General features: G+C 42.9%; 1 protein-coding gene across 3 annotated transcripts in view; it reads left to right on the forward strand.

Moving 5' to 3' along the window:
• The window catches only part of TEX101 (testis expressed 101), a 33,242-nt gene extending 6,714 nt beyond the window's left edge, over positions 1-26,528 (forward strand). Inside the window, exons 2-9 of one of the 3 annotated variants that reach the window (XM_063701407.1) lie at positions 9,339-9,404; positions 10,589-10,682; positions 14,073-14,369; positions 23,811-23,913; positions 24,029-24,172; positions 24,303-24,485; positions 25,810-25,938; positions 26,099-26,528. In XM_063701407.1, the coding sequence (XP_063557477.1) occupies positions 14,355-14,369; positions 23,811-23,913; positions 24,029-24,172; positions 24,303-24,485; positions 25,810-25,938; positions 26,099-26,328 (804 nt within the window). In that variant the 5' untranslated portion in view covers positions 9,339-9,404; positions 10,589-10,682; positions 14,073-14,354 and the 3' untranslated portion in view covers positions 26,329-26,528. Of the gene's footprint in view, positions 1-9,338; positions 9,405-10,588; positions 10,683-14,072; positions 14,370-22,777; positions 23,914-24,028; positions 24,173-24,302; positions 24,486-25,809; positions 25,939-26,098 lie in introns of those variants that run through there. The other 2 variants (XM_063701408.1, XM_031004376.3) reach the window with 2 other exon arrangements.
• The last annotated feature ends 717 nt before the right edge of the window (positions 26,529-27,245 follow it).

A 27,245-nucleotide genomic window follows, 5' to 3' on the forward strand; every position in this document is an offset into this window, starting at 1 on the left:
CTTCCCGTATCTGTTGATTCTCAATGGCCTTAAGCTCAAAATAATCCTTATACAAATGTGGCGAATTTTGGGGTGACTTAACTTGATCCCTTTCAGGCCACTGATGAGTCCATCTTTCCCCACCCAGGTGGAGGTAAGAAAAACCTGCGATGTGGCTGCATGGATTTCTTGTTTAAATGTAAAGTGTCACTAAGAACCATTTATTAATTCATTGGGCACTCCCTGAGTCCCTGCTCTGTTCCAAGCCCTATGCTGAATGATACTGAGACCCCAAAATGAATGAGACTCATCCATGCTCTTAAGGACCTCCCATTCCCAGGAACAGCACAGACAGGACAGGGTGCTCAGACCCATAAGAGGGGGTGGTGACTCTGAACTCAGCTAGGCTGAACGACGCCTCTCAGAACTCCCTTCCCCGTAGGTTCCTGTTAGGGTGGGAGCAGGACACACCTGCCCCAAGCAGCCGCCATTGTGCATTTCATGCTGGGGAAATCCAGGCAGGAGCTTCCGTGGCTCAGGTCCAGGTGTTGCTCATCTGCTAGCTCGGCTGGTCAGCCTGGAGCAGCAGCAGGACCTGAAACTGCTCCACCTTTACGCCAATCCTCCTTCAGCTTCTCCAGCTCCTGAGCCAGGTGTGCATTGAGCTCTGTGACAAAGTTCACTCCTGCAGGTCCCCTGCACCACCAAGATGAGGCAGCAAGAACAGAGGTAGGTTCTGTGGGTCCCGAAACCTTCCACCTTGTGTAAGCTCCCGGCTTGCCCTTACTCCCCGCTTTCCATCCATCTCCCCTTCCCCAGGGCCTGCCCTGCAGACTTGGAGCTCAGGTCAGATGCAGAGCCCACAGCCTCACAGACTTCCCTCAGCCAGAGATGGGATCCTGACAGATTCCACCAGCACCAAGTGGAGAGATATTTGGGGGTCTGAATGAGGGGCAAACTGGCCCGCCTGGGGCGGCAGGGAAGGTTTCCTAGAGGAATTCCTGCTATTCCTCATTGCGCTTCCAAATTTTAGTCGTGTTCCACTTTTACGATCTGAATAGCCCTTGCACTATTATTTACTCAAAAATTTTCCTTAAAACAACTCACTGTTTTTCTGTAGCCTCATCTTAAAACAATAATGTTTATCTAATCATGGGATTAATATGATATTTCCAATTCTTTTACTCTAATAGGCGCTTAATCACAAGCATAGCCTGTAACGCTTTTTAACAATTGTCATGTGTAACCCCTTAGAATCATCTCACATGCCTTCCACCACTGACACCTGAACCCTATTTTGGGAAACACTCCTTTAGGTGAATCCTGAAGGAGGAACAGAGGTTTACATGGAAGCAAATGGAGGAAGGGAGTTTTGTGCTGAGCGAGCAGGTTAAGGAGTTTCCTAGAAGATGTGAGGGAAGCTGCATTAGTTATCCATTGCTGTCTAGCACATTGCCGCACGGCTTCGGGGCTTAAAACAGCAACAGATATTTGTTACCTCTCAAATTCTGTGGGGCAGGAATTGAAGAGTGTTTTCAGCTTTTTTTTTTTTTTTTTTTTTTTTTTTTTTTTTTTGAGACGGAGTCTCGCTCTGTCGCCCAGGCTGGAGTGCAGTGGCGCGATCTCCACTCACTGCACGTTCCACCTTCCGGGTTCAGGGCATTCTCCTGCCTCAGCCTCCTGAGTAGCTGGGACTACAGGCACCCGCAACCACACCCGGCTAATTTTTTGTATTTTTATTTCACCATGTTAGCCAGGATGGTCTCAGTCTCCTGACCTCGTGATCCGCCCGTCTCGGCCTCCCAAAGTGCTGGGATTACAGGCGTGAGCCACTGCACCCGGCCTGTTTTCAGCTTTTTATTATGAAGCTGGGTGATTGTGACTTGGTGAGTCTCATGAGGTTGGAGTGAAGACGCTAGCCAGGTGCAGTCATCTGCAGCTTTACTGGGCCTGAAGGGTCTGCTTTCTAGAAAGGTCACTCACATGGCTGACAATGTGGTGCTGGCTAGTTCCTACCTCAGGGCCTTTGCACTTGCTGTCCTGTGTCTGGGGTGTCTTTCATCTACTCTGTAAAACTGGACCCATCCCATCCTTGATGTCTTTGCACCAATGCCACCATCCATGACCTCTGATGCCACCAAGTTACTTTCTTACACATCATCCTTTGTTTTCAACTTTTTAATATGAAAGATTTCAAACATCCAGAAAAGTTGAAAACATAATACCAAGAACACCCATATCCTCCTCTCCTTATATTCAAGTTTAACATTTTGTCATATTTCCTCTGGTTTTTTTCTGAACCGTGTCAGGGTAAATTGCAGACATCAAGACACTGTGTCCTTGAGTACTTTAGCATGCCTCTCCCCAGAATGACCGGCCCACAATACCATGATCATGCCTGAGAAAATCAACAATAACTCCCTAACAGTATCTAATACATAGTCCATTTTCAATCTTCACCATTGTTCTGCAAAATATCTTTTCCATGTACATATATTTTTATATATTTATATATAAAATATATATTATATATAATATATATTATATATTATATATTATATATTATATATTATATATTATATATAATATATAATATATATTATATATAATATATATTATGTATTATATATAATATATATTATGTATTATATATAATATATATTATGTATTATATATAATATATATTATATATTATATATAATATATATTATATATTATATATTATATATATTATATATTATATATTATATATATTATATATTATATATTATATATATTATATATTATATATATTATATATTATATATTATATATATTATATATTATATATTATATATATTATATATTATATATTATATATATTATATATTATATATTATATATATTATATATTATATATTATATATATTATATATTATATATTATATATATAATATATTATATATTATATATATAATATATTATATATTATATATATAATATATATTATATATTATATATAATATATTATATTATATATAATATATATTATATATAATATATAATATATATTATATATAATATAATATATATTATATATAATATATAATATATATTATATATAATATATAATATATATTATATATATTATATTATATATATTATATATATTATATATATTATATTATATATAATATATATTACATAATATATATTATATATTATATAATATATATTATATAATATATATTATATATAATATATATAATATATAATATATATTATATATTATATATATTTTATATATATGTAAATATATATTTATATATAAAATATATATTTTTATATATAATATATAATATATAAATATATATTTTTATATATAATATATAATATATAATATATAAATATATATTTTTATATATAATATATAATATATAATATATAAATATATATTTTTATATATAATATATAATATATATTTTTATATATAATATATAATATATATATTTTTATATATAATATATAATATATATTTTTTTATATATAATATATAATATATATATTTTTATATATAATATATAATATATATATTTTTATATATAATATATAATATATATATTTTTATATATAATATATAATATATATATTTTTATATATAATATATAATATATATATTTTTATATATAATATATAATATATATATTTTATATTAAATATATAAATATATATTATATATAAAATATATAATATATAAATATATATTTATATATAAAATATATAATATATAAATGTATAAATATATAATATATAATATATATTATATATATTTATATATAAAATATATAATATATAAATATATATATTATATATTATATATTATATATAAATATATATAATATATATATTATATATATTTATATATAAAATATATAATATATAAATATATTATATATATTTATATATAAAATATATAACATATAAAAATATATATTATATATACTCTTTTTTGAGACAGAGTCTCGCTCTGTTGCCAGGCTGGAGTGCAGTGGCGCAATCTTCACTCACTGCAACCTCCACCTCCTGGATTCAAGTGATTCTCCTACCTCAGCATCCTGAGTAGCTGAGACTACAGGCATGCACCACCATGCCCAGCTAATTTTTGTATTTTTAGTAGAGACAGGGTTTCACCATGTTGGCCAGGATGGTCTCGATCTCTTGACCTCATGATCTACCTAAATGCTGGGATTATAGGCGTGAGCCATCATGCCCAGCCCCATGTATATTTTTAAATGGAGATCCAATCAAGACTAATGCTTCGTATTTGGTTATTAAGTATCTTTCATTCTACAACAGTCCCCCTCCACTACCCATTTTTTTCATGACTGCTAAAGAAAAGACAGAAGGCCCAAAGTGGAGTAAACTTATGCTAAAGTTGCACATCATCAAACTGAAACCTGCGTTGTTTACTAGTAAGATACGTCCTTCCAGAAATCATGAGAGAGATTATAGCCAAATTCCATTAAGCCAATAAGATTTTGCTAAAATCCCTATAAAGGGAAGTGACTTTGAGATGACAGATTGGCTATTTTTTCCTTGTTCCTGCTTTCTTTGGCTTTTTTCTGCCCATAAAACTCACCAAATCTCTTTAGCTCAATAGAGCTCCATTCTGTTTTATAGATTGAATGCCGCCTAGTTCATGAATTGCTAATAAAAGCCAATTCGATATTTTACTCTATTTGCTGAAATTTTTTTCTTTGACATGACATAGACTGTGAGGAGAGCAGACATGTTGTCTTATAGAATGCCCACATTCTGAATTTGTTTCCTCATGGTGTCATTTCACTGACTTCACTCTAAGCCCTCTATTCTCTATAAATCTCAAAGTGAATCCCAAAGCTTGAGTAAATTCTGGTTGCATGTTTTTTAAGGAAAGAATACTTCATGAGTGATGCTATCTACATTATATTGGATTATATCAAGTTGCAATAGTTATATAGCTATTATTCCTGTGTGATATTTCAGTGACTTAAAGATTGATCCATGGGTTCAGGTGTTGTCAGCCTGATTCGTGTGTTGTCAAGTTGCCCATCAACTTTTTGCTTGATGGTTTTAGAATGATCTAGGCAATGATGATCATTGCCTAGATCGGTCATTTCATTAAGCATTCCAAAATGGCAATTATCTAATTTTTAAATTCCTCCTGCATTTTTAAAAGCTAGACTTATTTTTCTCTAATGAAGAAAACTTCCTCACTCGTGATTTGGTTACCTTGAAGTGTTGTCTGTTTAGGAAGGTACTGTGATACTTGATTATTTTCCTTCATATACTAGGTTTGTGAGCTAGTTCCCTAGCAACCTCCAAAGTAAACTGATGAAATTTTAAAAGTATTATTATGAAATATAGATTTTTGTATATTTTAAGTGTTTCAATCCATTGCATCCACACTTTCTTTTGATGCTCGAAATGTCCCACCTTTGTTTGAAACAGCCCCTCCAAGTTGGCTCCTATGTCCTACTTTTTTTTTATTTCTTTTTATTATACTTGAAGTTTTAGAGTACATGTGCACATTGTGCAGGTTAGTTACATATGTATACATGTGCCATGCTGGTGCGCTGCACCCACTAACTCGTCATCTAGCATTAGGTATATCTCCCGATGCTATCCCTCCCCCCTACCCCCACCCCACAACAGTCCCCAGAGTGTGATGTTCCCCTTCCTGTGTCCATGTGATCTCATTGTTCAATTCCCACCTATGAGTGAGAATATGCGGTGTTTGGTTTTTTGTACTTGTGATAGTTTACTGAGAATGATGATTTCCAATTTCATCCATGTCCCTACAAAGGACATGAACTCATCATTTTTTATGGCTGCATAGTATTCCATGGTGTATATGTGCCACATTTTCTTAATCCAGTCTATCATTGTTGGACATTTGGGTTGGTTCCAAGTCTTTGCTATTGTGAATAATGCCGCAATAAACATACATGTGCATGTGTCTTTATAGCAGCATGATTTATAGTCGTTTGGGTATATAACCAGTAATGGGATGGCTGGGTCAAATGGTATTTCCAGTTCTAAATCCCTGAGGAATCGCCACACTGACTTCCACAATGGTTGAACCAGTTTACAGTCCCACCAACAGTGTAAAATTGTTCCTATTTCTCCACATCCTCTCCAGCACCTATTGTTTCCTGACTTTTTAATGATTGCCATTCTAACTGGTGTGAGATGGTATCTCATTGTGGTTTTGATTTGCATTTCTCTGATGGCCAGTGATGATTAGCATTTTTTCATGTGTCTTTTGGCTGCATAAATGTCTTCTTTTGAGAAGTGTCTGTTCATGTCCTTCGCCCACTTTTTGATGGGGTTGTTTGTTTTTTTCTTGTAAATTCGTTTGAGTTCATTGTAGATTCTGGATATTAGCCCTTTGTCAGATGAGTAGGTTGCGAAAATTTTCTCCCATTTTGTAGGTTGCCTGTTCACTCTGATGGTAGTTTCTTTTGCTGTGCAGAAGCTCTTTAGTTTAATTAGATCCCATTTGTCAATTTTTCTTTTGTTGCCATTGCTTTTGAGGACGTATTTCAAAATAATAAGAGCTATCTATGACAAACCCACAGCCAATATCATACTGAATGGGCAAAAACTGGAAGCATTCCCTTTGAAAACTGGCACAAGACAGGGATGCCCTCTCTCACCACTCCTATTCAACATAGTGTTGGAAGTTCTGGCCAGGGCAATTAGGCAGGAGAAGGAAATAAAGGGTATTCAATTAGGAAAAGAGGAAGTCAAATTGTCCCTCTTTGCAGACGACATGATTGTATATCTAGAAAACCCCATTGTCTCAGCCCAAAATCTCCTTAAGCTGATAAGCAACTTCAGCAAAGTCTCAGGATACAAAATCAATGTACAAAAATCACAAGCATTCTTGTACACCAACAACAGACAAACAGAGAGCCAAATCATGAGTGAACTCCCATTCACAATTGCTTCAAAGAGAATAAAATACCTAGGAATCCAACTTACAAGGGATGTGAAGGACCTCTTCAAGGAGAACTACAAACCACTGCTCAAGGAAATAAAAGAGGACACAAACAAATGGAAGAACATTCCATGCTCATGGGTAGGAAGAATCAATATCGTGAAAATGGCCATACTGCCCAAGGTAATTTACAGATTCAATGCCATCCCCATCAAGCTACCAATGCCTTTCTTCACAGAATTGGAAAAAACTACTTTAAAGTTCATATGGAACCAAAAAAGAGCCCGCATCGCCAAGTCAATCCTAAGCCAAAAGAACAAAGCTGGAGGCATCACACTACCTGACTTCAAACTATACTACAAGGCTACAGTAACCAAAACAGCATGGTACTGGTACCAAAACAGAGATATAGATCAATGGAACAGAACAGAGCCCTCAGAAATAATGCCGCATGTCTACAACTATCTGATCTTTGACAAACCTGAGAAAAACAAGCAATGGGGAAAGGATTCCCTATTTAATAAATGGTGCTGGGAAAACTGGCTAGCTATATGTAGAAAGCTGAAACTGGATCCCTTCCTTACACCTTATACAAAAATCAATTCAAGATGGATTAAAGACTTAAACATTAGACCTAAAACCATAAAAACCCTAGAAGAAAATCTAGGCATTACCATTCAGGACATAGGCAAGGGCAAGGACTTCATGTATTTTTTTTTTTTTTTTAAAGACAAAGTTTCACTCTTGTCAGCCAGGCTGGAGTGCTGGAGTGCAATGGTGTGATCTCAGGTCACACAACCTCCACCTCCCAGGTTCAAGCAATTCTCCTGCCTCAGCCTCCTGAGTAGCTGGGATTACAGGTACGAGCCAGCATACCCAGCAAATTTTTGCATTTTTAGTAAAGACAGGGTTTCACCATGTTGGCCAGGCTGGTCTCGAACTCCTGACCTCAGGTGATCTACCCGCCTCAGCCTCCCAAAGTGCTGGGATTACAGGCGTGAGCCACCAAGCCCGGCCTCCTATGTCCTCTTGACATGACCCTTGTAGTATATGATAATTTCCTGCTTTGGCATGGAAAATATCCCAGGCTCATCTTACATAATTCTTACTTCATATCTGAAATCAGGCATGTCTCCAAGGAGTCTTGGAGAAGATTCATTTTTGTGGGGAGTGGTATTTTTAGAGACTACAATTTAAATACTAAGGGTGCTGTTTGCTACTGTTAGCAGATACAGCTAGAAAAAGACATACTTTTTAGAAAAAGAAATGCTTTTCCTGAGTTCACACTAGTATTTCCCATGCAAATGAAAGATTCTTGGGTTTTCATTTAAATGCATTGGTTTCATATTTGTATCTCTTTTCTCTGGCCCTGATGCATAATTACTTATTTGCTATTTGTTTCAAAATAGTCATGCAACTGTTTGCACTAAGAATAACAGTACTGAATGCAGTTTAGATTTCTTTCATTTATTTCAATCAGCAGGATCTATCTCACTAGAATTGTCCAGTCATTGTACACAGGTAAAGTAGCTGGAAATAATTTTCCTCTGTGTTACTATGCCACCAGCTTTCCACCCAGATTCATTTCCACCAGTTTAGTTTTCACTTTTAGGGATGGCTTAGCTCTTGTGTTTTAAATTTTATTTTGTTTTTAATAAGGTAAAATATTTACCCGGTTACACAATCAAACTATTAAGCAAAAGGCTTAATGGTTTATGTTCCATCTCAGGCCCCTTTTTGTTCCCTCCCTCCTCCTGTAGGTGAATCAGTTTGGTTTTATTGTTTATTCTTCCACTGCTTCTTTCAAAAAGCATAGGCAAATATTTTTTTAAAATATTTTAAAAGTTTATTTGTCTTTTAACTAGCCCACAGACCCAATTCTTTGAGGGCTGAGCTGATTTCTGACACATGTTCTATAGGCCCTCCTCTTGGAAACTTACTTTCTATCCCCTTCCAAAAAAGTCTGCACCTTCCATCATGATGCACATTTTAAGTTAAAATTGCCAATCCAAGCCTCAAAATGCAAGTTTATTGAATAAAGCTGAGAAGAGCAGTAAACAGACAAAAAAATGCATCCACCTAAATAAAAAAATTCACATATTTACATAATTCAGTAACTGTTAAAAGTTTTCACACGCAGAGGTTAATGCACAGGAAAATGCTGGTAATAGCATCTAGGTGTCTTGAAACGCTGAAAGCAATGTATAGACACACAAACACATTTAGGTTTAGGTATAGGTCAATTAACAAACCTATACAGTCCTCACAGAGTCACACACTCTAGTTCCAATTCCTCCTTTTAGGCACAAGCAAGTTGTCACATTCTTTGTAATGGTTCACTTTGACCATTAATGGTATTGAACAACAGTAGCAAGTTTAAATACCCTTTCATTTACAGAACCATCCATCCCATCAGGGAAATATGCAACATGCTTCAAAGAATAAGAAGAGAACTTTGGGCCAGGTGCATGGCTGAGGGCCGGGAGTGGTGGCTTGCGCCTATAATCCCAGAATTTTGGGAGGCCAAGGCAGGCAGATCTGAGGTTGGGAGTTCGAGACCAACCTGACCAACATGGAGAAACCCTGTCTCTACTAAAAATACAAAATCAGCCAGATGTGGTAGCAAATGCCTGTAATCCCAGCTACTCGGGAGGCTGAGGCAGGAGAATTGGTTGAACCCGGGAGGCGGTAAGCTGGAGATCATGCCATTGCACTCCAGCCTGGGCAAAAACAGCAAAACTCTGTCTCAAAAAAAAAAAAAGAGAACTTAAAAGCCCAGATTCTACTCATAAAAATACGAATGGAGAAAAGCAAGTAGTGTCTGTGCAACACAGTGCAGTATATTGTACAGAATATTTTTAAGGCCACTGGTATTCATTCAAAGAACTTACTGTAGACTAAACTCTGAGTGCTCAACACGTTTGGAAATGCAGTCTACATAAGTGCTGCTTAACAAAAGCAAAAATCACACGCAGTGTGAGGCAACCCATAAGCGGGTGTCCCATAGGGTTTAAGCTACCACAGTGGTCTATATGAGTAATAATTTACAACTGAACCAGTATGAATATGTCCCTTTATGTATACAGAAGTCACTAAACTACAAAACATGTTCATTTGAAGTTTTTAGACATCTCTGTATCATAGAAGCAAACGAACAGCATCAGTTCCTCAGTTCTCTGTGTGACTGATTATGAACCTGTAGATGTTGAACATGATTACATTAGATTAAGCAGGCAGGTCTAGAGTTGTCACAATAATCAAGATGTCTAATGGCACCAGTCAAAAGAGTGCCAAACCTTACATCAATAACAGAGAAAAATAAAACTTTTTATTTGTTTATAAGTATCTTTTGTGCTGAAAGTCAACTTTATGGCTGGATGTAAAAAAGTCGGGAATTAGAGTGTCATGCAGCAGCACTGGTTTAATGACTGGAGATAGAACAAACAGATGTTTGAACTAAATCTGACTTTTTTTTTTTTTTTTAGATGGAGTCTCACTCTGTCGCCCAGGCTGGACTGCAGTGGCACAATCTCGGTTCACTACAAGTTCCGCCTCCTGGGTTCATGCCATTCTCCTGCCTCAGCCTCCTGAGTAGCTGGGAGTACAGGCGCCCACCACCACACCCGGCTAATTTTTTGTATTTTTTAGTAGAGATGGGGTTTCACCGTGTTAGCCAGGATGGTCTCGATCTCCTGACCTTGTGATCCGCCTGCCTTGGCCTCCCAAAGTGCTGGGATTACAGGTATGAGCCACCGCGTCCAGCCTAAATCTGACATTCTTAACAGTTTTTATTATATTGGGTGGAATGCTCTAAATTCATGAAAGCTTTTGAGAAAATCTTCAATTCTTAACCCCTTAAAAAAGTATGCTGAACCAGGAAGAAAAAACAAAAGATAGAAATAATGATCTGGACAGATGCAAAACAGCATGCGTTAGTTCCTCCCATATCCCAACTGCCATCTGGCGATAAAGAGTTCTCAGAAAGCAGAATGTCTTTAATATCCCTCAGGTAGGATCTCACCAGTATAAAGAATCAACATTGATCTGGTGCCTCCACTCACTCTCTGTGGACCATATTGGATTCCTAAGATGTAATCATACATTTCACATGCATTTGTGAGATAAGATAAACATTATGTTTACATATATCCCACCTGAGTCATTCAGGCTTAAAGGCTTTCTAAATACTGTGTGTGGCACTAGAAACTTCATGCTGTATCAGTGATTTATCACAAGGACAGAAAACCAAACACCACATGTTCTCACTCATAGGTGGGAATTGAACAATGAGAACACTTGGACACCGGGGCCTGTCTTGGAGTTGGGGGCTGGGGGAGGGATAGCATTAGGAGAAATACCTAATGTAAATGACAAGCTCATGGGTGCAGCAAACCAGCATGGCACATGTATACCTATGTATCAAACCTGCACATTGTGCACATGTACCCTAGAACTTAAAGTATAATAATAATTTAAAAAAGGAAATACCAATATTATTAGCCTTTAACCCTAATTCAGAATAAACTAAATGTTCTAATTGATTTAAAAAAAAAAAGGAAAAAGAAAAAGAAACTTCATGCTGTATCAAGTCAATGTCAGTATTAAGCTACTGGACTCTATGAAATATTATAGATAGACATTTACTGAAAACCAATATAAAAATCTGGCCCACAAAGACCAGAATGGAAATATCCAATTTTCTTGATTTAAGATGGTCAAAACCATCCTGGCTAACACGATGAAACCCTGTCTCTACTAAAAATGCAAAAAATTAGCCGGGTGTGATGGCAGGCGCCTGTAGTCCCAGCTACTTGGGAGGCTGAGGCAGGAGAATGGCATGAAGCCAGGAGGTGGAGAGTGCAGTGAGCCAAGATCACGCCACTGCACTCCAGCCTGGGCAACAGAGTGAGACTCCGACTCAAAAAAAAAAAAAAAAAAAAAAGACGGTCAAAAGTGTGTGGGTTTTTTGTTTTTTTTTTGGAAAAAAAAAAAATCTCTACACATGGTTTAAGACAGGTATGTGTAAGAAGCCTTTTTGTGTGTGCTGGCTTTATCACGACAACTCTGGCTGATTCTTTATGAAGGATTAGGGATACTCATCTTCAGCAGTGCACGTGAGAAGTAAATTCTGAAAAAGGCAATTTCTTGGGTTTAGGAAGGACTGTATTCTGGTAATTACTTCAGAGGAATGGGCAATAATTCTAGGATTATACCCAAGAAGGACTGGAAGCCTTCAGGAGATGCTTCAGCTTCTTCTAGATTTTGAATGCTCAATAAGCCACTGAAATGTGATATCTATATTATATTAAATATGTTTATGTATTAGCATTTCACCCCTCTTTGGAAAGGGATAGCATTTTAATATATAATCTACTACAATTTGTTTGTTATCTTCCAACCTTTTATTTTGAAACTTTTCAAGCCCATAGAAAAGGTGGAAGAATTGTACAATGAACCCCTTATATCTTTCACCAAGATTCACCAATTGTTAACATTTTGCCACATTTGCTTGATTGATTTTTTAATTTTTTTCTATCAATCTAGATACATGTGTATGTATGTGTGTGCATGTATCCTAATTATTTGCCTGTGTATACACAGAAAGAAAGAATGAAAAATATACATAATAATAAATTATATATATGTTAGGTGAATATATAAATATATATATACTTAAGTTGTGTGCACTTTACTCTCTGTTTTTTATGTCACAATTTAAAATTTTAAAATATATAAGAAATAAATAAGCCTGAAACAAAGGTATTTTCAGCAAAATAAAAATAGAGACACTTCATCAACAGCTGATTCCCACTGAGACATATATTTCAGAAAGGAGAGAACTGATCACAGATAGAAGGTATGGGACGCAAAAAGTAATGAAGAGAAAAGAAAGTGGCGAATACACATTAAAATGTAAATGTACTTGGTATAAATAGTGCTAATGATATCTAGTGGGATTACACAAAGATACACTAAAAATTCCCTGCAAGGTTAGTTAGTATGTAATTCAGGGTGAGTAGGCAAATCGGTGAAGCTAAGTAAATCTAAGGTCATTTTATTATTCAGGAAAAGGGCAAAGGTTTAAACTGACTTTAGACTTTGATAAATGAATTATGCATGCTGGAATTTCTAGCCTATTTCCCAAACAAAGATTATCAGAGTGGATTAGGAAGGCAAGATCTGGCCTGGTGTGGTGGCTCACACCTGTAATCCCAGCACTTTAGGGGGCCAAGGTGGGTGGATCACCTGAGGTCAGGAGTTCTCTACCAGCCTGGCCAACATAGTGAATATAGTGAAACCCCATCTCTACTAAAAATACAAAAATTAGCCTGGCGAGGTGGCACATCTCTGTAATCCCAGGTACTTGGGAGCCTGAGGCAGGCTTGAACCTGGGAGGCAGAGGTTGCAGTGAGCCAAGACCGTGACAAGAGCAAAACTCTGTCTCAAAAAAAAGAAAAAAAAAAAGAGGCAAAGACAAAGACAAGATCCAATAATAAATTATTTATTTAAAAACACATCTAAAATGGAAGGAGGTTGGGTGCGGTGACTCACACCTGTAATCCCAGCATTTTGGGAGGCCAAGGCAGGTGGATCACTGGAAGTCAGGAGTTTGAGACCAGCCTGACCAACATGGTGAAACCCCGTCTCTAGAAAAATTAGCCGGGCGTGGTGGCATGTGCTGTAATCCCAGCTACTTGGGATACTGAGGCAGGAGAACTGCTTGAACCCAGGAGGCAGAGGTTGCAGTGAGCCGAGATCGTGCCAGTGCAATCCAGCCTGGGGGACCCAGCAAGACTCCATCTCAAAAAAATACGATAAAATAAAATGGAAGGATACACAATTGTTGACTATAAAAGGATGGGAAAAGATATTTCATGTAATAAGAAAGCCAGCATATAAGAGGCAGGAGGATCACTTGAGGCCAGGAGTTTGAGACCAGCCCAGACAACATAAGGAGACCCTGTCTCTACAAAAAAAAAAAAAAAAAAAAGCCAGATGCCTGGCTCACGCCTGTAATCCCAGCACTTTGGGAGGCCTAGATGAGGGGATTCCTTGGGAATCCGACTGTTGAATTAAAACAAAACACGGCTTAGGCTGCTGTGGGTATTGACGTCTTGTGATTTCTGTGCAGGGCACTGAATGTCAAAGTGAAGGAATTCAATGAAGCCCGGATCAAGGGCAGGAGCAACCGTGACCCTCTTAAAAGAGCCAATGTCCCATGTAATTAGTGACGCGCGCGAATGGATAGACGCTATTCCCACCGTCCCTACATAGCATCCAGCGACACCACAGCCAAGGGACAGGCTTGGCGGAACCTGCGGGAGAGAAGAACCCTCTGAGCCTGATTGAAAGGCGGTGAAGAGACAGGAGAGGGGGATCAGTGGGCGGTCCCGCCTCCATCTTCAGTTCCCGCATGGGGGCGAGGCAGGTACATGGGCCTTGCTGGCTGTGGGTGAAATTCCATTATTAATTGTTTTTTCACTAACCTGGTGGGGGAGTCGGGCGCGAGTTTCGAGAGAGGCTCTGGCTTCTGGCGCCAAGCCTTAGCCAAGCTCACCAGGGGCAGCGCTAGATGGGGAGACTGGGACACACGTCTGAACGCAGATGTCCGAAGGGAGCGCAGGAAGACAGAAGCCTCCCGTTGGGCAGGAGGGCAAAAGCTCCTGCGTCTTGGATTTGCAACAGGAGTTCAGACGGTGAAAGCAGGGCCTCAGGATCCTTCTGACCTTTTGAGTTTTAAACAAGGGGTGTCAGAAAAGTCGTCACAGGGATAACTGATTTGCAGCAGGAAAGCATTCATAGGAATGAGGCTTCTTTTTGTTTTTGTCTTTGTTTTTTGTTTTTTTTGTTTTTGTTTTTGTTTTTTGACAGGGTCTCATTCTGTGGCACAGGCTGGAGTGCAGTGGTGCCACCATTGCTCACTGCGCTATGTGAGCTATGTGATCGGCGCTCAAGTGATACTCTCGCCTCAGCCTCCAAAATAAACGGGACCGCAGGCCTGAGCCACCATGTCCTGTGGCTTTTTAATCCTTTTGATCCTTGGATGTGGGCTCTTCCTATCATTGGAAGACAGAATTCACCAAGGTTGGATTGTTCACCCACTCAGAAAACCTGAGCTGGGGCCGGGGCTGGGGCTGTGGCTCACGCCTATAATCCCAGCACTTTGGTAGGCCAAGGCGGGCGAATCACCTGAGGTTGGAAGTTCGAGGCCAGCCTGGCCAACATGGTGAAACCCCCATCTCTACTGAAAATACAAAAATTAGCCGGGCGTGGTGGCGCATGCCTGTAATCCCAGCTACTCGGGAGGCTGAGGCAGGAGAATCACTTGAACCAGGGAGGCAGAGGTTGCAGTGAGCTGAGATGGTGTCACTGCACTCCAGCCTGGGCAACAAGAGCGAAACTTCGTCAAAAAAAAAAAAAAAAAGAAAGAAACAAACAAACAAAGAAGAAAAGAAAAGGAAAGAAAAGAAAGCCGGAGCTGGGATTAGACCATGTGAGACAGGTTGATTTCACGCTAGTGAGCATGCGTGGTTGCCATGGTGCTCTTGCCCAGTACCACAGGTCCCCAGGTTCAGACGTTTGGTGCCTGTGCTTGGATGAGGGACCACTGGGCTAAGCTGCCATCCGTGGGATGCTGACTAAAGGCCTCCAAGTCAGAATATGCCCAGGCAGAACTATAGGGCAGCGCCATGAAGCCTCAGCTGGCCTGGGATAGCCGGTCGTCGCCAACAGGACGCAGTGCAGCAGGGTTGAGGCCCCATGCGGAGAGCTCATTGTCTTGGGAAACCGGCAGTGGGAAGGGTGGCTGGCCCCTCGCCCTTCAAGCAAGGCCCATTCGTGGGGAACCTGGCGCTAAACCATCCCTAGAGGAGCTGCTTCTGGGTCCGAGTTTTCTCTGCAGCAGAGTGGCTCCCTGGATGGGATCTATTGAAAGTTAGCCCTCCACACAGGCGTGTGTCCGCCTCGCAGCGTGTGTGCAGAGCCATCAATTCTTCCTTCCTCAATCCCGGGGGGTCTCCCGCGTCCCCATACCCCCACCCCGGCCTCTGGTATGGGAACCAGTGACGTCTCTCCCGCGAGCCTGCCCGAGCCCGCAATGCCCTCAGGAGGCGCCCGCCCCGCCCTCTGGGCTTTCCAAGGGCTGCAAGGAACATGCGCTTCCGGGGGTGGAGGGGCGGTGAGGGCCGCCCCCGCAGCGTCCTGTTTGGGAGCCAGGTCTTCTCCTCGTTCTGCCCGGGCTCGACCAGGGGCTAGATCGGGGTTCGGGGAGTGAACAAGGCACGTCGGAGGGTGGCCCGGTGGCCCCTATTCGACGGGTGGCTGTGGGCCAGGAGGTAGCGGTGGCGGCGGCCTTGCGTGTGGCCATCTGAGCCGTGGGCCGGTAGGCGAGGAGGAGAAGAGGGTCCAGCCGGTCACCGCCCTTGCACCCCTCCTCCTCTTAAAAATAAATAAATAAATAAATGGCGAGTTGGGGGTGGACAGGGATGTTTTAGTGCTGTGCGTGCGTTCTGGAGCCACACCACCCTCTAGATCCAGGGCCACAACCACCCCTGACGCCCACCGTGAGAAGTGCCCTCTCCCAGAAGGGCCTGCACCAGAGACCTTGGTCTTTGTTCTTTGTGGAGAGATCTGTGCAGATCGAGGTCACTCCAGCCCTGGATTCAGGGAGGGCTGCACTATCAGGGAAAGACAGCTTCAGCGAGGCCTCACAGTGAGTCAGACGGGACTCTTCCCATCCCCAAGATCCCTGGACTATGGGGCATCATCCTGGGATCCCTGAGGTCACATGGGAAACTTCTCAAGCACCGATGCTGCCATCTGATACTGTGGCCTGATCCCACCCCTGGACACCTGGAAATTCTCTGGAAATTCTCATGAACCCGTGGAGGCCTGGTGCTACCTGATACTGTGACCTCATTCTACTTCCATCTCACAAAAGTTAAAGCATAGATTTACATGCAGTCAAATCAATAATTAGATTAATGGGCTGACTAAAGGAAAAACTTCAGACACATTAAATTTAACACAGTTTAATTGAGTAATGAATGATGCATTAATCTGGTAGCCCCCAGAACCAGAGTAGGTTCAGAGAAACTTCAGGGTGTTCCGCCCATAAATGGTTGGATAACATCTACCGCAGAAGAAAGTGATGTAGAAGAAACTAAGGAAGGCACTGAAATAGTTGGACTGCTAACAGTTGGGTGCTTGCCTTATTTGAACCAGGTTTGAACAGTTAGTTGGGTACCTGTGATTGGCTGAGACTCAGCTATTTTTACAATAGCAGGTTACAGACTGTTTACACATCAAGTTAGGTTACAGTTCACTATGTATGGAGAAACCATTAGACCAAACTTAAAGTAGTAGGGAGGCAGCTTTAGACCTAACAATGTTAACAGGCCAAACATTTCAATTAAGGGGTACAGATTGGTCAAATTGCATAAAAAAGCAATACCCATATATACTGTCTACAAGGGAAATATTTTACATATAGGGAAAAGCATTATTGAAAGTGTGAGTATTGAAAAAGATATACCATGCAAACAGTAAGCACAAGAAAGTTGAAGTACTAGTAAAAAAAAAAAAAAAAAGAAAGAAAGAAAATAGAATTCAAAACAGAAGGTAAAAGAGACTGAAGCAGGAGAATTGCTTGAACCTGGGAGGCGAAGGTTGCAGTGAGCCAAGATTGCACCATTGCACTCCAGCTCTGGGTGACAGAGCAAGACTCCATCTCTGTGGAAAAAAAAGAAAAGAAAGGAGAAACAAATGTGAGTGTAAGCAAGGCGAGTGTTTCCTCTATGATTAGTAATTAGCAGTCTTCAAAAAGACATTCTGTGGCTTGGGGCTTAATAGTAAAATAATTAGCTGGCATGGTGACATGTGCCTGTACTCCCACCCGAGAGGCTGAAGTGGGAGGATTGTTTGAGCCCAGGAGTTTGAGGCTGCAGTGAGCTGTGATTGCACCACTGTACTCCAGCCTGGACAAGATTGAGAGAGATCCTGTCTCAAAAAAAAAAATAAGTAAAACTGGTGGTTTAACCTCAAGGCTTACAACTCATTGTTTTGTAAGGTTTGCAGAAGATCTCAATCCTTTACAAGTAGGAAGGAAAATCTGTTGGTTTGAGAGGGAACTGGGTGTGTGCATAGGCCTGGAGGTAGGAGAACTCCTGGAGCACTCAAAAAGGGAGCTGCACGATGCTTATGCCGGCTTCACTGAGGGCTGTGGGCATTGGAGGAATGGGCTTTGAAGGACAATTAGGAGTTTGTGGGGTAAACAAATGCATGGGGGAAGCAGATTAGGGAGAGGTCTCCCATGCAGAAGGACCAGTGTGAGCAAAGCCAAAGAGGCTGGAAAAGACTGGGGATGTCCTGGGAATAGATATTAGACAGGGAATGATAAGGGTGGGGCATGGGGGCTGGTCTCCAAGACCAGTGTGGGAGGTTGGAATTTTCCTCCAGGAATACAGGAAGCATGGAAAAACTTCTGAGGATGGAATACGGAGGGCCTGAGGTATGTGGTGGCTCATTGTTGTGTGTTTCTCATTTCTGGATCTAAGAGACATTCTTTAATCCAGCAAATGTTTACTTACCTACACTGTAATCATATGCTGAGTACACAGAGATGGATCAGACACAGCTGGAAGGAACCAGACACACACGTGCCCATGCACACATGCACACTGACATGTACACCGAGACACACACATCAGACACACATTCGCACACAGCACACAGATACACACACAGACATACATATATACAGACATGTGCACACACAAACATGCATGCACTCACAGTCACACATGAACACACACAGCCAATTATACTATAAAGTACAAAAAAAAAATTTTTTTTTGAGACAGGGTCTTGCTCTGTCACCAGAGCAAAAGCTGGAGTACAGTGGCGTTATCTCAGCTCACTGCAACTGCAACCTCCACCTCCTGGGCTCCAGCGATCCTCCCACCTCAGCCTCCCAAAGTGTTGGGATTACAGGCATGAGCCATGGCACCCAGTCTAGAATCTTACTTGAGGTAAAATGAGAATCCACTGGAAGGTTTTGGTTTTTTTGAAACAGAGTCTTGCTCTGTCACCCAGGCTGGAGTGCAGTAGCACAATCTTGATCACTGCAGCCTCCACCTCCCAGGTTCAAATGATTCTCTCGCTGCAGCATCCAGAGTAGCTGGGATTACCGGGGCGCACCACCACGCCCAGCTAATTTTTTCATTTTTAGTAGAGACAGGGTTTCACCATGTTGGCCAGGCTGGTCTCGAACTCCTGATCTCAGGTGATCCACCACTTCGGCCTCCCAAAGTGCTGGGATTACAGGCCTGAGCCACCATGCCTGGCCCATTAGAAAGTTTTAAACAGGAGTAATGTGCTGTGGCTTGCAATTAAGAGATCGCTCTGGTGCCAGGTGGTAAACAGCCACATGGGCAAGGGCAGGGCGTATTGCAATAATCCAGTGACCAATGGTGGTGTCACAAGTGCTTATATAAAAAGATGCCTTCACTGTGTATTAGCCATTGAGCTTTTTTCTTTTTTACAAACGTTCCATGGATTCATAAACTATTTGCCAACCACTGCTCTAGACTAACCTCCTCATTTTCTTTTTTTTCTTTTTTTTTTTTTTTTTTTTTTTTTTTTTTTGAGACCAAGACCGAGTTTTGCTCTTGTTGCCCAGGCTGGAGTGCAATGGTGCAGTCTCAGCTCACTGCAACCTCCACCTCCCAGGTTCAAGCGATTCTCCTGCCTCAGCCTCCCAAGTAGCTGGGATTACAGGCACGTGCCACCAGGCCTGGCTAATTTTTGTATTTTTAGTAGAGACGGGGTTTCACCATGTTGGTGAAGGTCAGGCTGGTCTCAAACTCCTGACCTCAGGTGAACCACCCGCCTTGGCCTCCCAAAGTGCTGGGATTATGGGCTTGAGCCACTGCACCCAGCCTAACCTCTTCATTTTCTAGATGAGGACACTGAAGCTTGGGGAGGAACAGAAATTGGCTCAGGCTAAGGAAGATCTGTCAATCTCTCTTGCACCAAAAAGGCAAAGCCACCTTTCTCAAGGGGCTGTGTACTGGGGTGTTCTTGCACTGCTATAAAGAAATACCTCAGACTAGAAGTAATTTATAAGAAAAGAGGTTTGATTGGCTCAAGGTTCTGCAGCTGTACAGGAAGCGTGGTGCCAGCATCTCCTGGGGAGGCCTGAAGAGCTTTTACTTATGGCAAAAGGATGCAGGCCAGAGAAGGGGAGCAAGAGAGAGTAAGAAGGGGAGGTGCCACAGACTTAAACAACCAGATCTGGCAAGGACTCACTCACCATTCCAAGGACAGCACCAAGTCATGAAGGATCTGCCCCCATAACCCAAACACCTTCCACCAGGTCGCACCTCCAACACTGGGAATTACATTTCAACATGAGATTTGGGCGGGGGACAAATATCCAAACTAACTATGTCACGGAGCAAGAGGAGGTCCCTGGAGCTGTTGAAGCAGAAATGGGGTGAAGAATAGAGGTGGAGGGTGCTTAGGCTTCCAAGGTCTCTTCTAGGTGTGAGATGGAGGGATTCTGCGACCAAGTTACCTGGAGAGTGACTCAACAAGGTGATTGCTTTCCCAAGCACGAGCCCTTGGGGGACAGACGGGGGCTGAAAACTGGCACACATTCTTCCTGGATCCTTTGACATGTGATCATTCAAAGATAACAGTTCAAAGATAACAAAGGGATTGAAGCTTTACCAATCCCTTTCTTATTGTGGCATTTTCTCTATTAAAAATAAATACTCATTTATACTATAACTTACAGAATCAGTACCAATTCTGAAAGTATACAAAGCGTTGCCTTACTTTAAGGAAGGAGACCACTACTACTCCTGCCGCCCTCCTCCCCCGACCTTGCCTAGTTCACAAGACAGGAGGAAAGAGAGAAAGCAAAAAGTTGGAAAGAAACAGAAGTAAGATAAATAGCCAGTCAACCTTGGCACCACCACCCAGCCCTAGGAGTTAAAAAAAGTAATAATAATAACAGCAACCCCTGACCTAAACTACTTGTGTTATCTGTAAGTTCCAGACATTATATGAAAAAGCATTGCAAAACTTTCTGTTCTGTTACCTGATGCATGTAGCCCCCAGTCACGTTTCCCACGCTTGCTCGATTTATCACGACCCTTTCATGTGGACCCCTCGAAGTTGTAAGCCTTTAAAAAGGCCAAGAATTGGCCAGGCATGGTGGCTCATGCCTGTAATCCCAGCACTTTGGGAGGCCAAGGCGGGCAGATCACGAGGTCAGGAGATCGAGACCATCCTGGCTAACACAGTGAAACCCCATCTCTACTAAAAATACAAAAAAATTAGCCGGGTGTGGTGGTGGGTGACTGTAGTCCCAGCTACTCGGGAGGCGGAGGCAGGAGAATGGCATGAACTCGGGAGGCAGAGCTTGCAGTGAGCCGAGACTGCACCACTGCACTCCAGCCTGGGCAACAGAGTGAGACTCCAAAAAAAAAAAAAAGGCCAAGAATTTATTTTTCAGGGAGCTCGGCTCTTAAGATGCAAGTCTGCTGAGGCTCCCAGCCAAATAAACCTCTTCCTTCTTTAATCCAGTATCTGAGGAGTTTTGTCTGCAGCTCATCCTGCTACAACTTCATGTCACACCTGGAAAGCTTACATAGGCCAGGGGTGGTGGCTCACGTCTGTAATCCCAGTACTCTGGGAGGCTGAGGTGGGCAGATCACCTGAGGCTAGGAGTTCAAGACCAGCCTGGTCAACACGGCGAAATCCCGTCTCTACTAAAAATACAAAAATTAGCCAGGTGTGGTGGCAGGTGCCTGTAATCCCAGCTGCTCAGGGGAGACTGAGGCATGAGAATCGCTTGAACCTGGGAGAGGGAGGTTGCAGTGAGCTGAGATCACGTCACTGCACTCCAGCCTGGGGGATAGAGAGAGGCTCTGTCTCCAAAAAAAAAAAAATACAAAAAATTAGCCAGGCATGGTAGCTTATGCCTGTAATCCCAGCTACCTGGGAGGCTGTGGTAGGAGAATCGCTTGAACCCGGGAGGAGGAGGTTGCAGGGAGCCAAGATTGTGCCATTGCACTCCAGCCTGGGCAAAAAGAGCAAAAGTCTGTCAAAAAGGGAAGGGAAGGGGAGGGGAAGGGAGGGGAGGGGAGGGAAGGGAAGGTTACATAGATGTGAAAGTGAGCTGCCAGCCATGAGCAACAAATCCGAGTGACATGTCTTCTTCATGGTCCTGACACGGACGCGTGGGTTCGATCTGACAGCAGCCTGTGCCATCATAGCTACTGCTCATGCATGCATTCGGGGTGCCCAAAGTGATGCTGAGGGGGGCATTCCTGGATTCAGCCCTCCAGGAGACCATGAGGAGGCTGGTGCGATAGTGCAACCAGATGAAGAAGCCTGGGCTGCACAGGGGCCACTGCAAGTGAAGACTCAAGAGGCCAAGCTGACTCCCAGAGGCTAGGGCCACTAAGGTGGGTGCCGAGGCAGGGGCCAGGCTGGGAACATGAGAGGCCATTTGGGTAGGGAGATAAGTTCCGTGAGTGAGGGCCAAGGGTCTGACCTCCTAGTGTGGCTGGAGAAGCAGAGACAACAGAGTGCAAAAAGAGAAATGGGCCAGGCGAGGCCATCTGGCAACGCACTGCCTACCCTCCATTGCGTGCCTCTGGCTGCAAAAACAGGTGGGATCTTCCGGCCGGTTTGCCCGCCACTCACCTTTCGAGCATGCGCACCCTCCGAGATTGCCAGGAATTGACTTCTCTGTGGCCAATGAGGTGCCGCGTTCCTCCAGGCTCATCCAATGAACTTATCCGATGCTTTTGCATCCACCAATGGGGTTTCGAGTGCTGTGTGGCCAGGCTGGCCCGGGCTTGCGTCGTAAGAGAATGCCAAGCCCGGGGAGAAGGCGTTCCGGGCCTCAACTTTGGCGTCCTGAGATTCTTGTGAGGCGTCTGCCTGGAAGCCGGCAGCAATTTTGCTTCTTTAAAGAGAAAAAGAAGGCTAGGGACTCAAGATTCCTGGATTCTGAGGAAAGAGAAGGCTGGGGATCCAGATCCTGGCTCTGAGGGGAACGAGGGTTGGGGGCCTGGGCTCCCGGGCCTGAGAGGGAGGGGCCCAGAATGGTGTGTCCCGCAGGAAAAGGTGGTTGGAACCCAAACTCCTCGATCCCTACATAGGACGGGGCTGGGCTCTCAGAATCCCGGGTTCTGATGGGGCTGGGGCTGGGGGCCGAGATTCTGGGTCCCTGAGAGAATGTAAGGGACCCCTGAGACTGAGGGAGAAGCGGCCTTCAGGGCCACACTCCTGATCCTGAAGTTGGAGGGCACTGGGTGGCCGGGCCTGAGAATTAAAACCATGAAAAACTGGGGCGTGATAAACCTGTGAACTCGCTCCAGCTCATAAGCCGGTTAGGGACAGAACGACTTTAGAAGTCGTGGTCATATACCATAAACCCCACTGTGAGGCTGGGCGTCAGGGCTCACTCCTGGAATCCCAGCACTATGGGGGGACGAGGCGGGCAGATCACCTGAGATCACGAGTTCGAGACCAGCCTGACCAACATGGTGAAACGTCATCTCTACTAAAAATACAAAAAATTCACCGGGTGTGGTGGCGGGCACCTGTAATCCCGGCTACTCGGGAGGCTGAGGCAGGAGAATTGCTTGAACCTGGTAGGCAGAGGCAGTGAGCCGAGATTGCGCCACTGCACTCCAGCCTGGGCGACAGTGCAAGACTCCGTCTCAAAAAAAAAAAAAAAAAAATGCAGATTAAAACACCCCACCCTGAAGTCAGTACTTGCCAGGACCTAGATTTGATCTCATGCGCTCTGGCTGAAAAGTTAATTGCCTTCTCTCCATCAGATTCACAGATCCAGACCAGCTCCTCCCAGACCTCTCCAGAAGAAGCCATGGGAACCCCTCGTATCCAGCATTTGCTGATCCTCCTGGTCCTAGGAACCTCCCTCCTGACCTGTGCGTATGGGGGACATAGGGGAGAGCCGTATGTCACAGAAGGTGGACTGATGATGAAAAAGGAGCCGCCTTGGCCCATGGAGAAGTGCTTATCCTTTTCTTGTTTTCTCCTCAGTGGGCCTAGAGCTGTATTGTCAAAAGGGTCTGTCCATGACTGTGGAAGCGGATCCAGCCAATATGTTTAACTGGACCACAGAGGAAGTGGAGACTTGTGACAAAGGGGCACTTTGCCAGGAAACCATACTAATAATTAAAGCAGGTGAAATGAGATGGGGCAGTTGGGCTGGGTAGGAGGGAGGTTGATTATGTCCATGCCAATCCTTGTTCCCTTCGTCCAGGCCAATCGTGACAGCCACCATCCATTTCCCCTCCTTCCTGTCTCATAACAGGGACTGAGACAGCCATTTTGGCCACGAAGGGCTGCATCCCGGAAGGGGAGGAGGCCATAACAATTGTCCAGCACTCTTCACCTCCCGGCCTGATCGTGACCTCCTACAGTAACTACTGTGAGGATTCCTTCTGTAATGATAAAGACAGCCTGTCTCAGTTTTGGGAGTTCGGTGAGACCACAGGTACCCTGGAAGTGGGGGAGATAGGTACTAAGAGAAACTCCATAAAGAGCTTGTGTATGGCCTCCCTTTGCATTCTGACTTGGCTTAGCCTAAGTGGCCCATACCCCAAAGTACCTCATAGTTCAAGTAATTTTATGTTTCTGAATTGTTCATTGGGATCTAAACACTGCTCAGAGCAGCGAGACACCAGTGAAGCCTGGAGTGTAAACTGGGTTTTGTGTTTATTAAGCAGTAAGACAGGCCGGGTGAGGTGGATCGCCTGAGGTCAGGGGTTTGGGACCAGCTTGGCCAACATGGTGAAAACCTGTCTCTACTAAAAATACAAAAATTAGCTTAGCCTGGTGGCGCACACCTGTAATCCCAGATACTCGGGAAGCTGAGGCAGGAGAATTGCTTGAACCCAGGAGGCAGAGGTTGCAGTGAGCCAATATCACACCACTGCACTTCAGCCTGGGACAGAGAGCAAGACTCCATCAAAAAAAAAAAAAAAAAAAAGCAATAAGACATCAGTGTAGGTTTCTGAACAGGGTGGTATTATCAGTCTAACAAGTATTGGTTTCCCACTGCTGCACGAGAACAGCCCAGTTCCCCAATTTACAAGGCCTGTAGTAACTTGGCCCTGCCTGTCTTTTCAGCTTCATTTCCCTCTCTTCCCTCTCTCATTTACTGTGTGCTAACTGGGGCTAATACTCAAAATGCTTAACAATGTAGATGGCACTGGCCAATCAAAATGGATTCTGGCCATAAAAAACAAAAACAAAAACAAAAAAAACAGATCAAAGAAACAGCTGGGCCTACAAGCTGAATATCAGTCGTGCAACTTCTCACAATTCCCTGAATCCACCAAGCTGGCTCACACCACCTGACCTTTGTCCTTGCTGTTTCCTTTACCACCCCTCCCCACCCCATTTTCACATAGCTAACCCCTGTTCATCCTCCATGTCAACTCAGGTATCAGCCCTTTGAAAATATTTACCAAATTCTTTTAGGTAGTTGGGTATTCCTCCATTCCTTTGTCATTATACCTTGAACACAGCAGCTACTGAATTGATTACTTACATGTCTTTCTCCTAGGCAGCGATGCCAGGTGACAGGAACTATGTTCTTTTCATCTCTGTATCTTCACACCTCAGCAGAGTTTGGAAGTCAGATCGATGGAGATTTCACAGCAGAGAACACCAGCTGGGGAAGGATGGGGAGGCTGAAGTAATGGGCCTTGATTAGAGTGGCATCTGCAGGAAAATCGTGGGGAAGAGAAGGCAGTAAGGAGCAACATCTCTGGAGGCAAGACCTGCCCTTAACTGTCTCTCTCGTTTCCCTCCAGCTTCCACTGTGTCAACAACCCTCCATTGTCCAACCTGTGTGGCTCTGGGGACCTGTTTCAGTGCTCCTTCTCTTCCCTGTCCCAATGGTACAACTCGATGCTATCAAGGAAAACTTGAGATCACTGGAGGTAAACTGAAATGAACATTGATAGTTTCAGAGGCTGGAAAACCATTTGAGTGGCTCCCAAGAGATTCTGACACTGAGCTCTCCAGGGATGAGGGGGGACTGGATTCTCCTCTGATGTCCTAAAACATCTCTGTCTCTCCCCATCCTTCCTTGTTCTATAGGTGGCATTGAGTCGTCTGTGGAGGTCAAAGGCTGTACAGCCACGATTGGCTGCAGGCTGATGTCTGGAATCTTAGCAGTAGGACCCATGTTTGTGAGGGAAGCGTGCCCACATCAGCTGCTCACTCAACCTCGAAAGACTGAAAATGGGGCCACCTGTCTTCCCATTCCTGTTTGGGGGTTACCGCTACTGCTGCCATTGCTGCTGCCATCATTTATTCACTTTTCCTAAGAAAGCACTTCTGGGCCTGGGTCTGAGGACATCTTTTTTGACTGGGAGCCTTCTTACTGTTGAGGTTCAACAAGCTGAGGAGTAGACGGGAATTTGAGGGAGAATAGAGAGATACTATGAACGTATTTGACATTTTTAATACAATTTCTACTGTAATTTTTGTATGCAGTAGGCGTTACTAATAAACATTTCTGCTGTGATTTGTGTATGTTTCAACACTAGAAGTGGAATTTTAGTGCTGAAAGAGCCTTTAAAATTCATCTTCTCCAAACCACACATTCTCCAGAAAGAGAATCTGAGATCTGGAAAACTTCAGTAAGTTTCTTAAATTTAGCTATGGCCAGAGCCAAGGCAAGAACTTACATATTTTGACGTAAAGTCTGATTTTCCTTTCACTCTAATATGCTAGCTCTTCTTTCTAGCAGGAGAAGTAACTAGCATTAGCCTCCTCCAGAGCACTCCCAGCCCAATCTTAAGGCTGCTGTTTTGGGGTTCTAAAATTTCCCTAGGAAGTATGGCCAAATGAGAAAAATCAGACTCCAAATTCTCCAATTATGGGCCTGCTGTAGAGGCTCATACCTGTAATCCCAGCACTTTGAAAGGCAGAGGTGGGAGGATTGCATGAGCCAAGGAGTTTGAGACCAGCCTGGGCAACCTAATGAGACTATCTCTCTACAAAAAAAAAAATCCAAAAATTAGCCTGGCATGGTGACGCTCGCCTGTAGTCCCAGCTACTTGGGAGGCTGAAGTGGGATGATCACTTATGTCCACAAAAAGAGTCAAACTCTGTAAAATATTTGAAAAGATTTATTCTGAACCAAATGTGAGTGACCGTGGTGTGTGACACAGCCCTCAGGAGACCCTGAAAACGTGCCTAAGGTGGTCGGGGCACAGCCTAGTTTTATACCTTTTAGGAA

Source organism: Gorilla gorilla, chromosome 20 (genome assembly GCF_029281585.2).
Source record: "Gorilla gorilla gorilla isolate KB3781 chromosome 20, NHGRI_mGorGor1-v2.1_pri, whole genome shotgun sequence".
Lineage (NCBI taxonomy): Eukaryota > Metazoa > Chordata > Mammalia > Primates > Hominidae > Gorilla > Gorilla gorilla.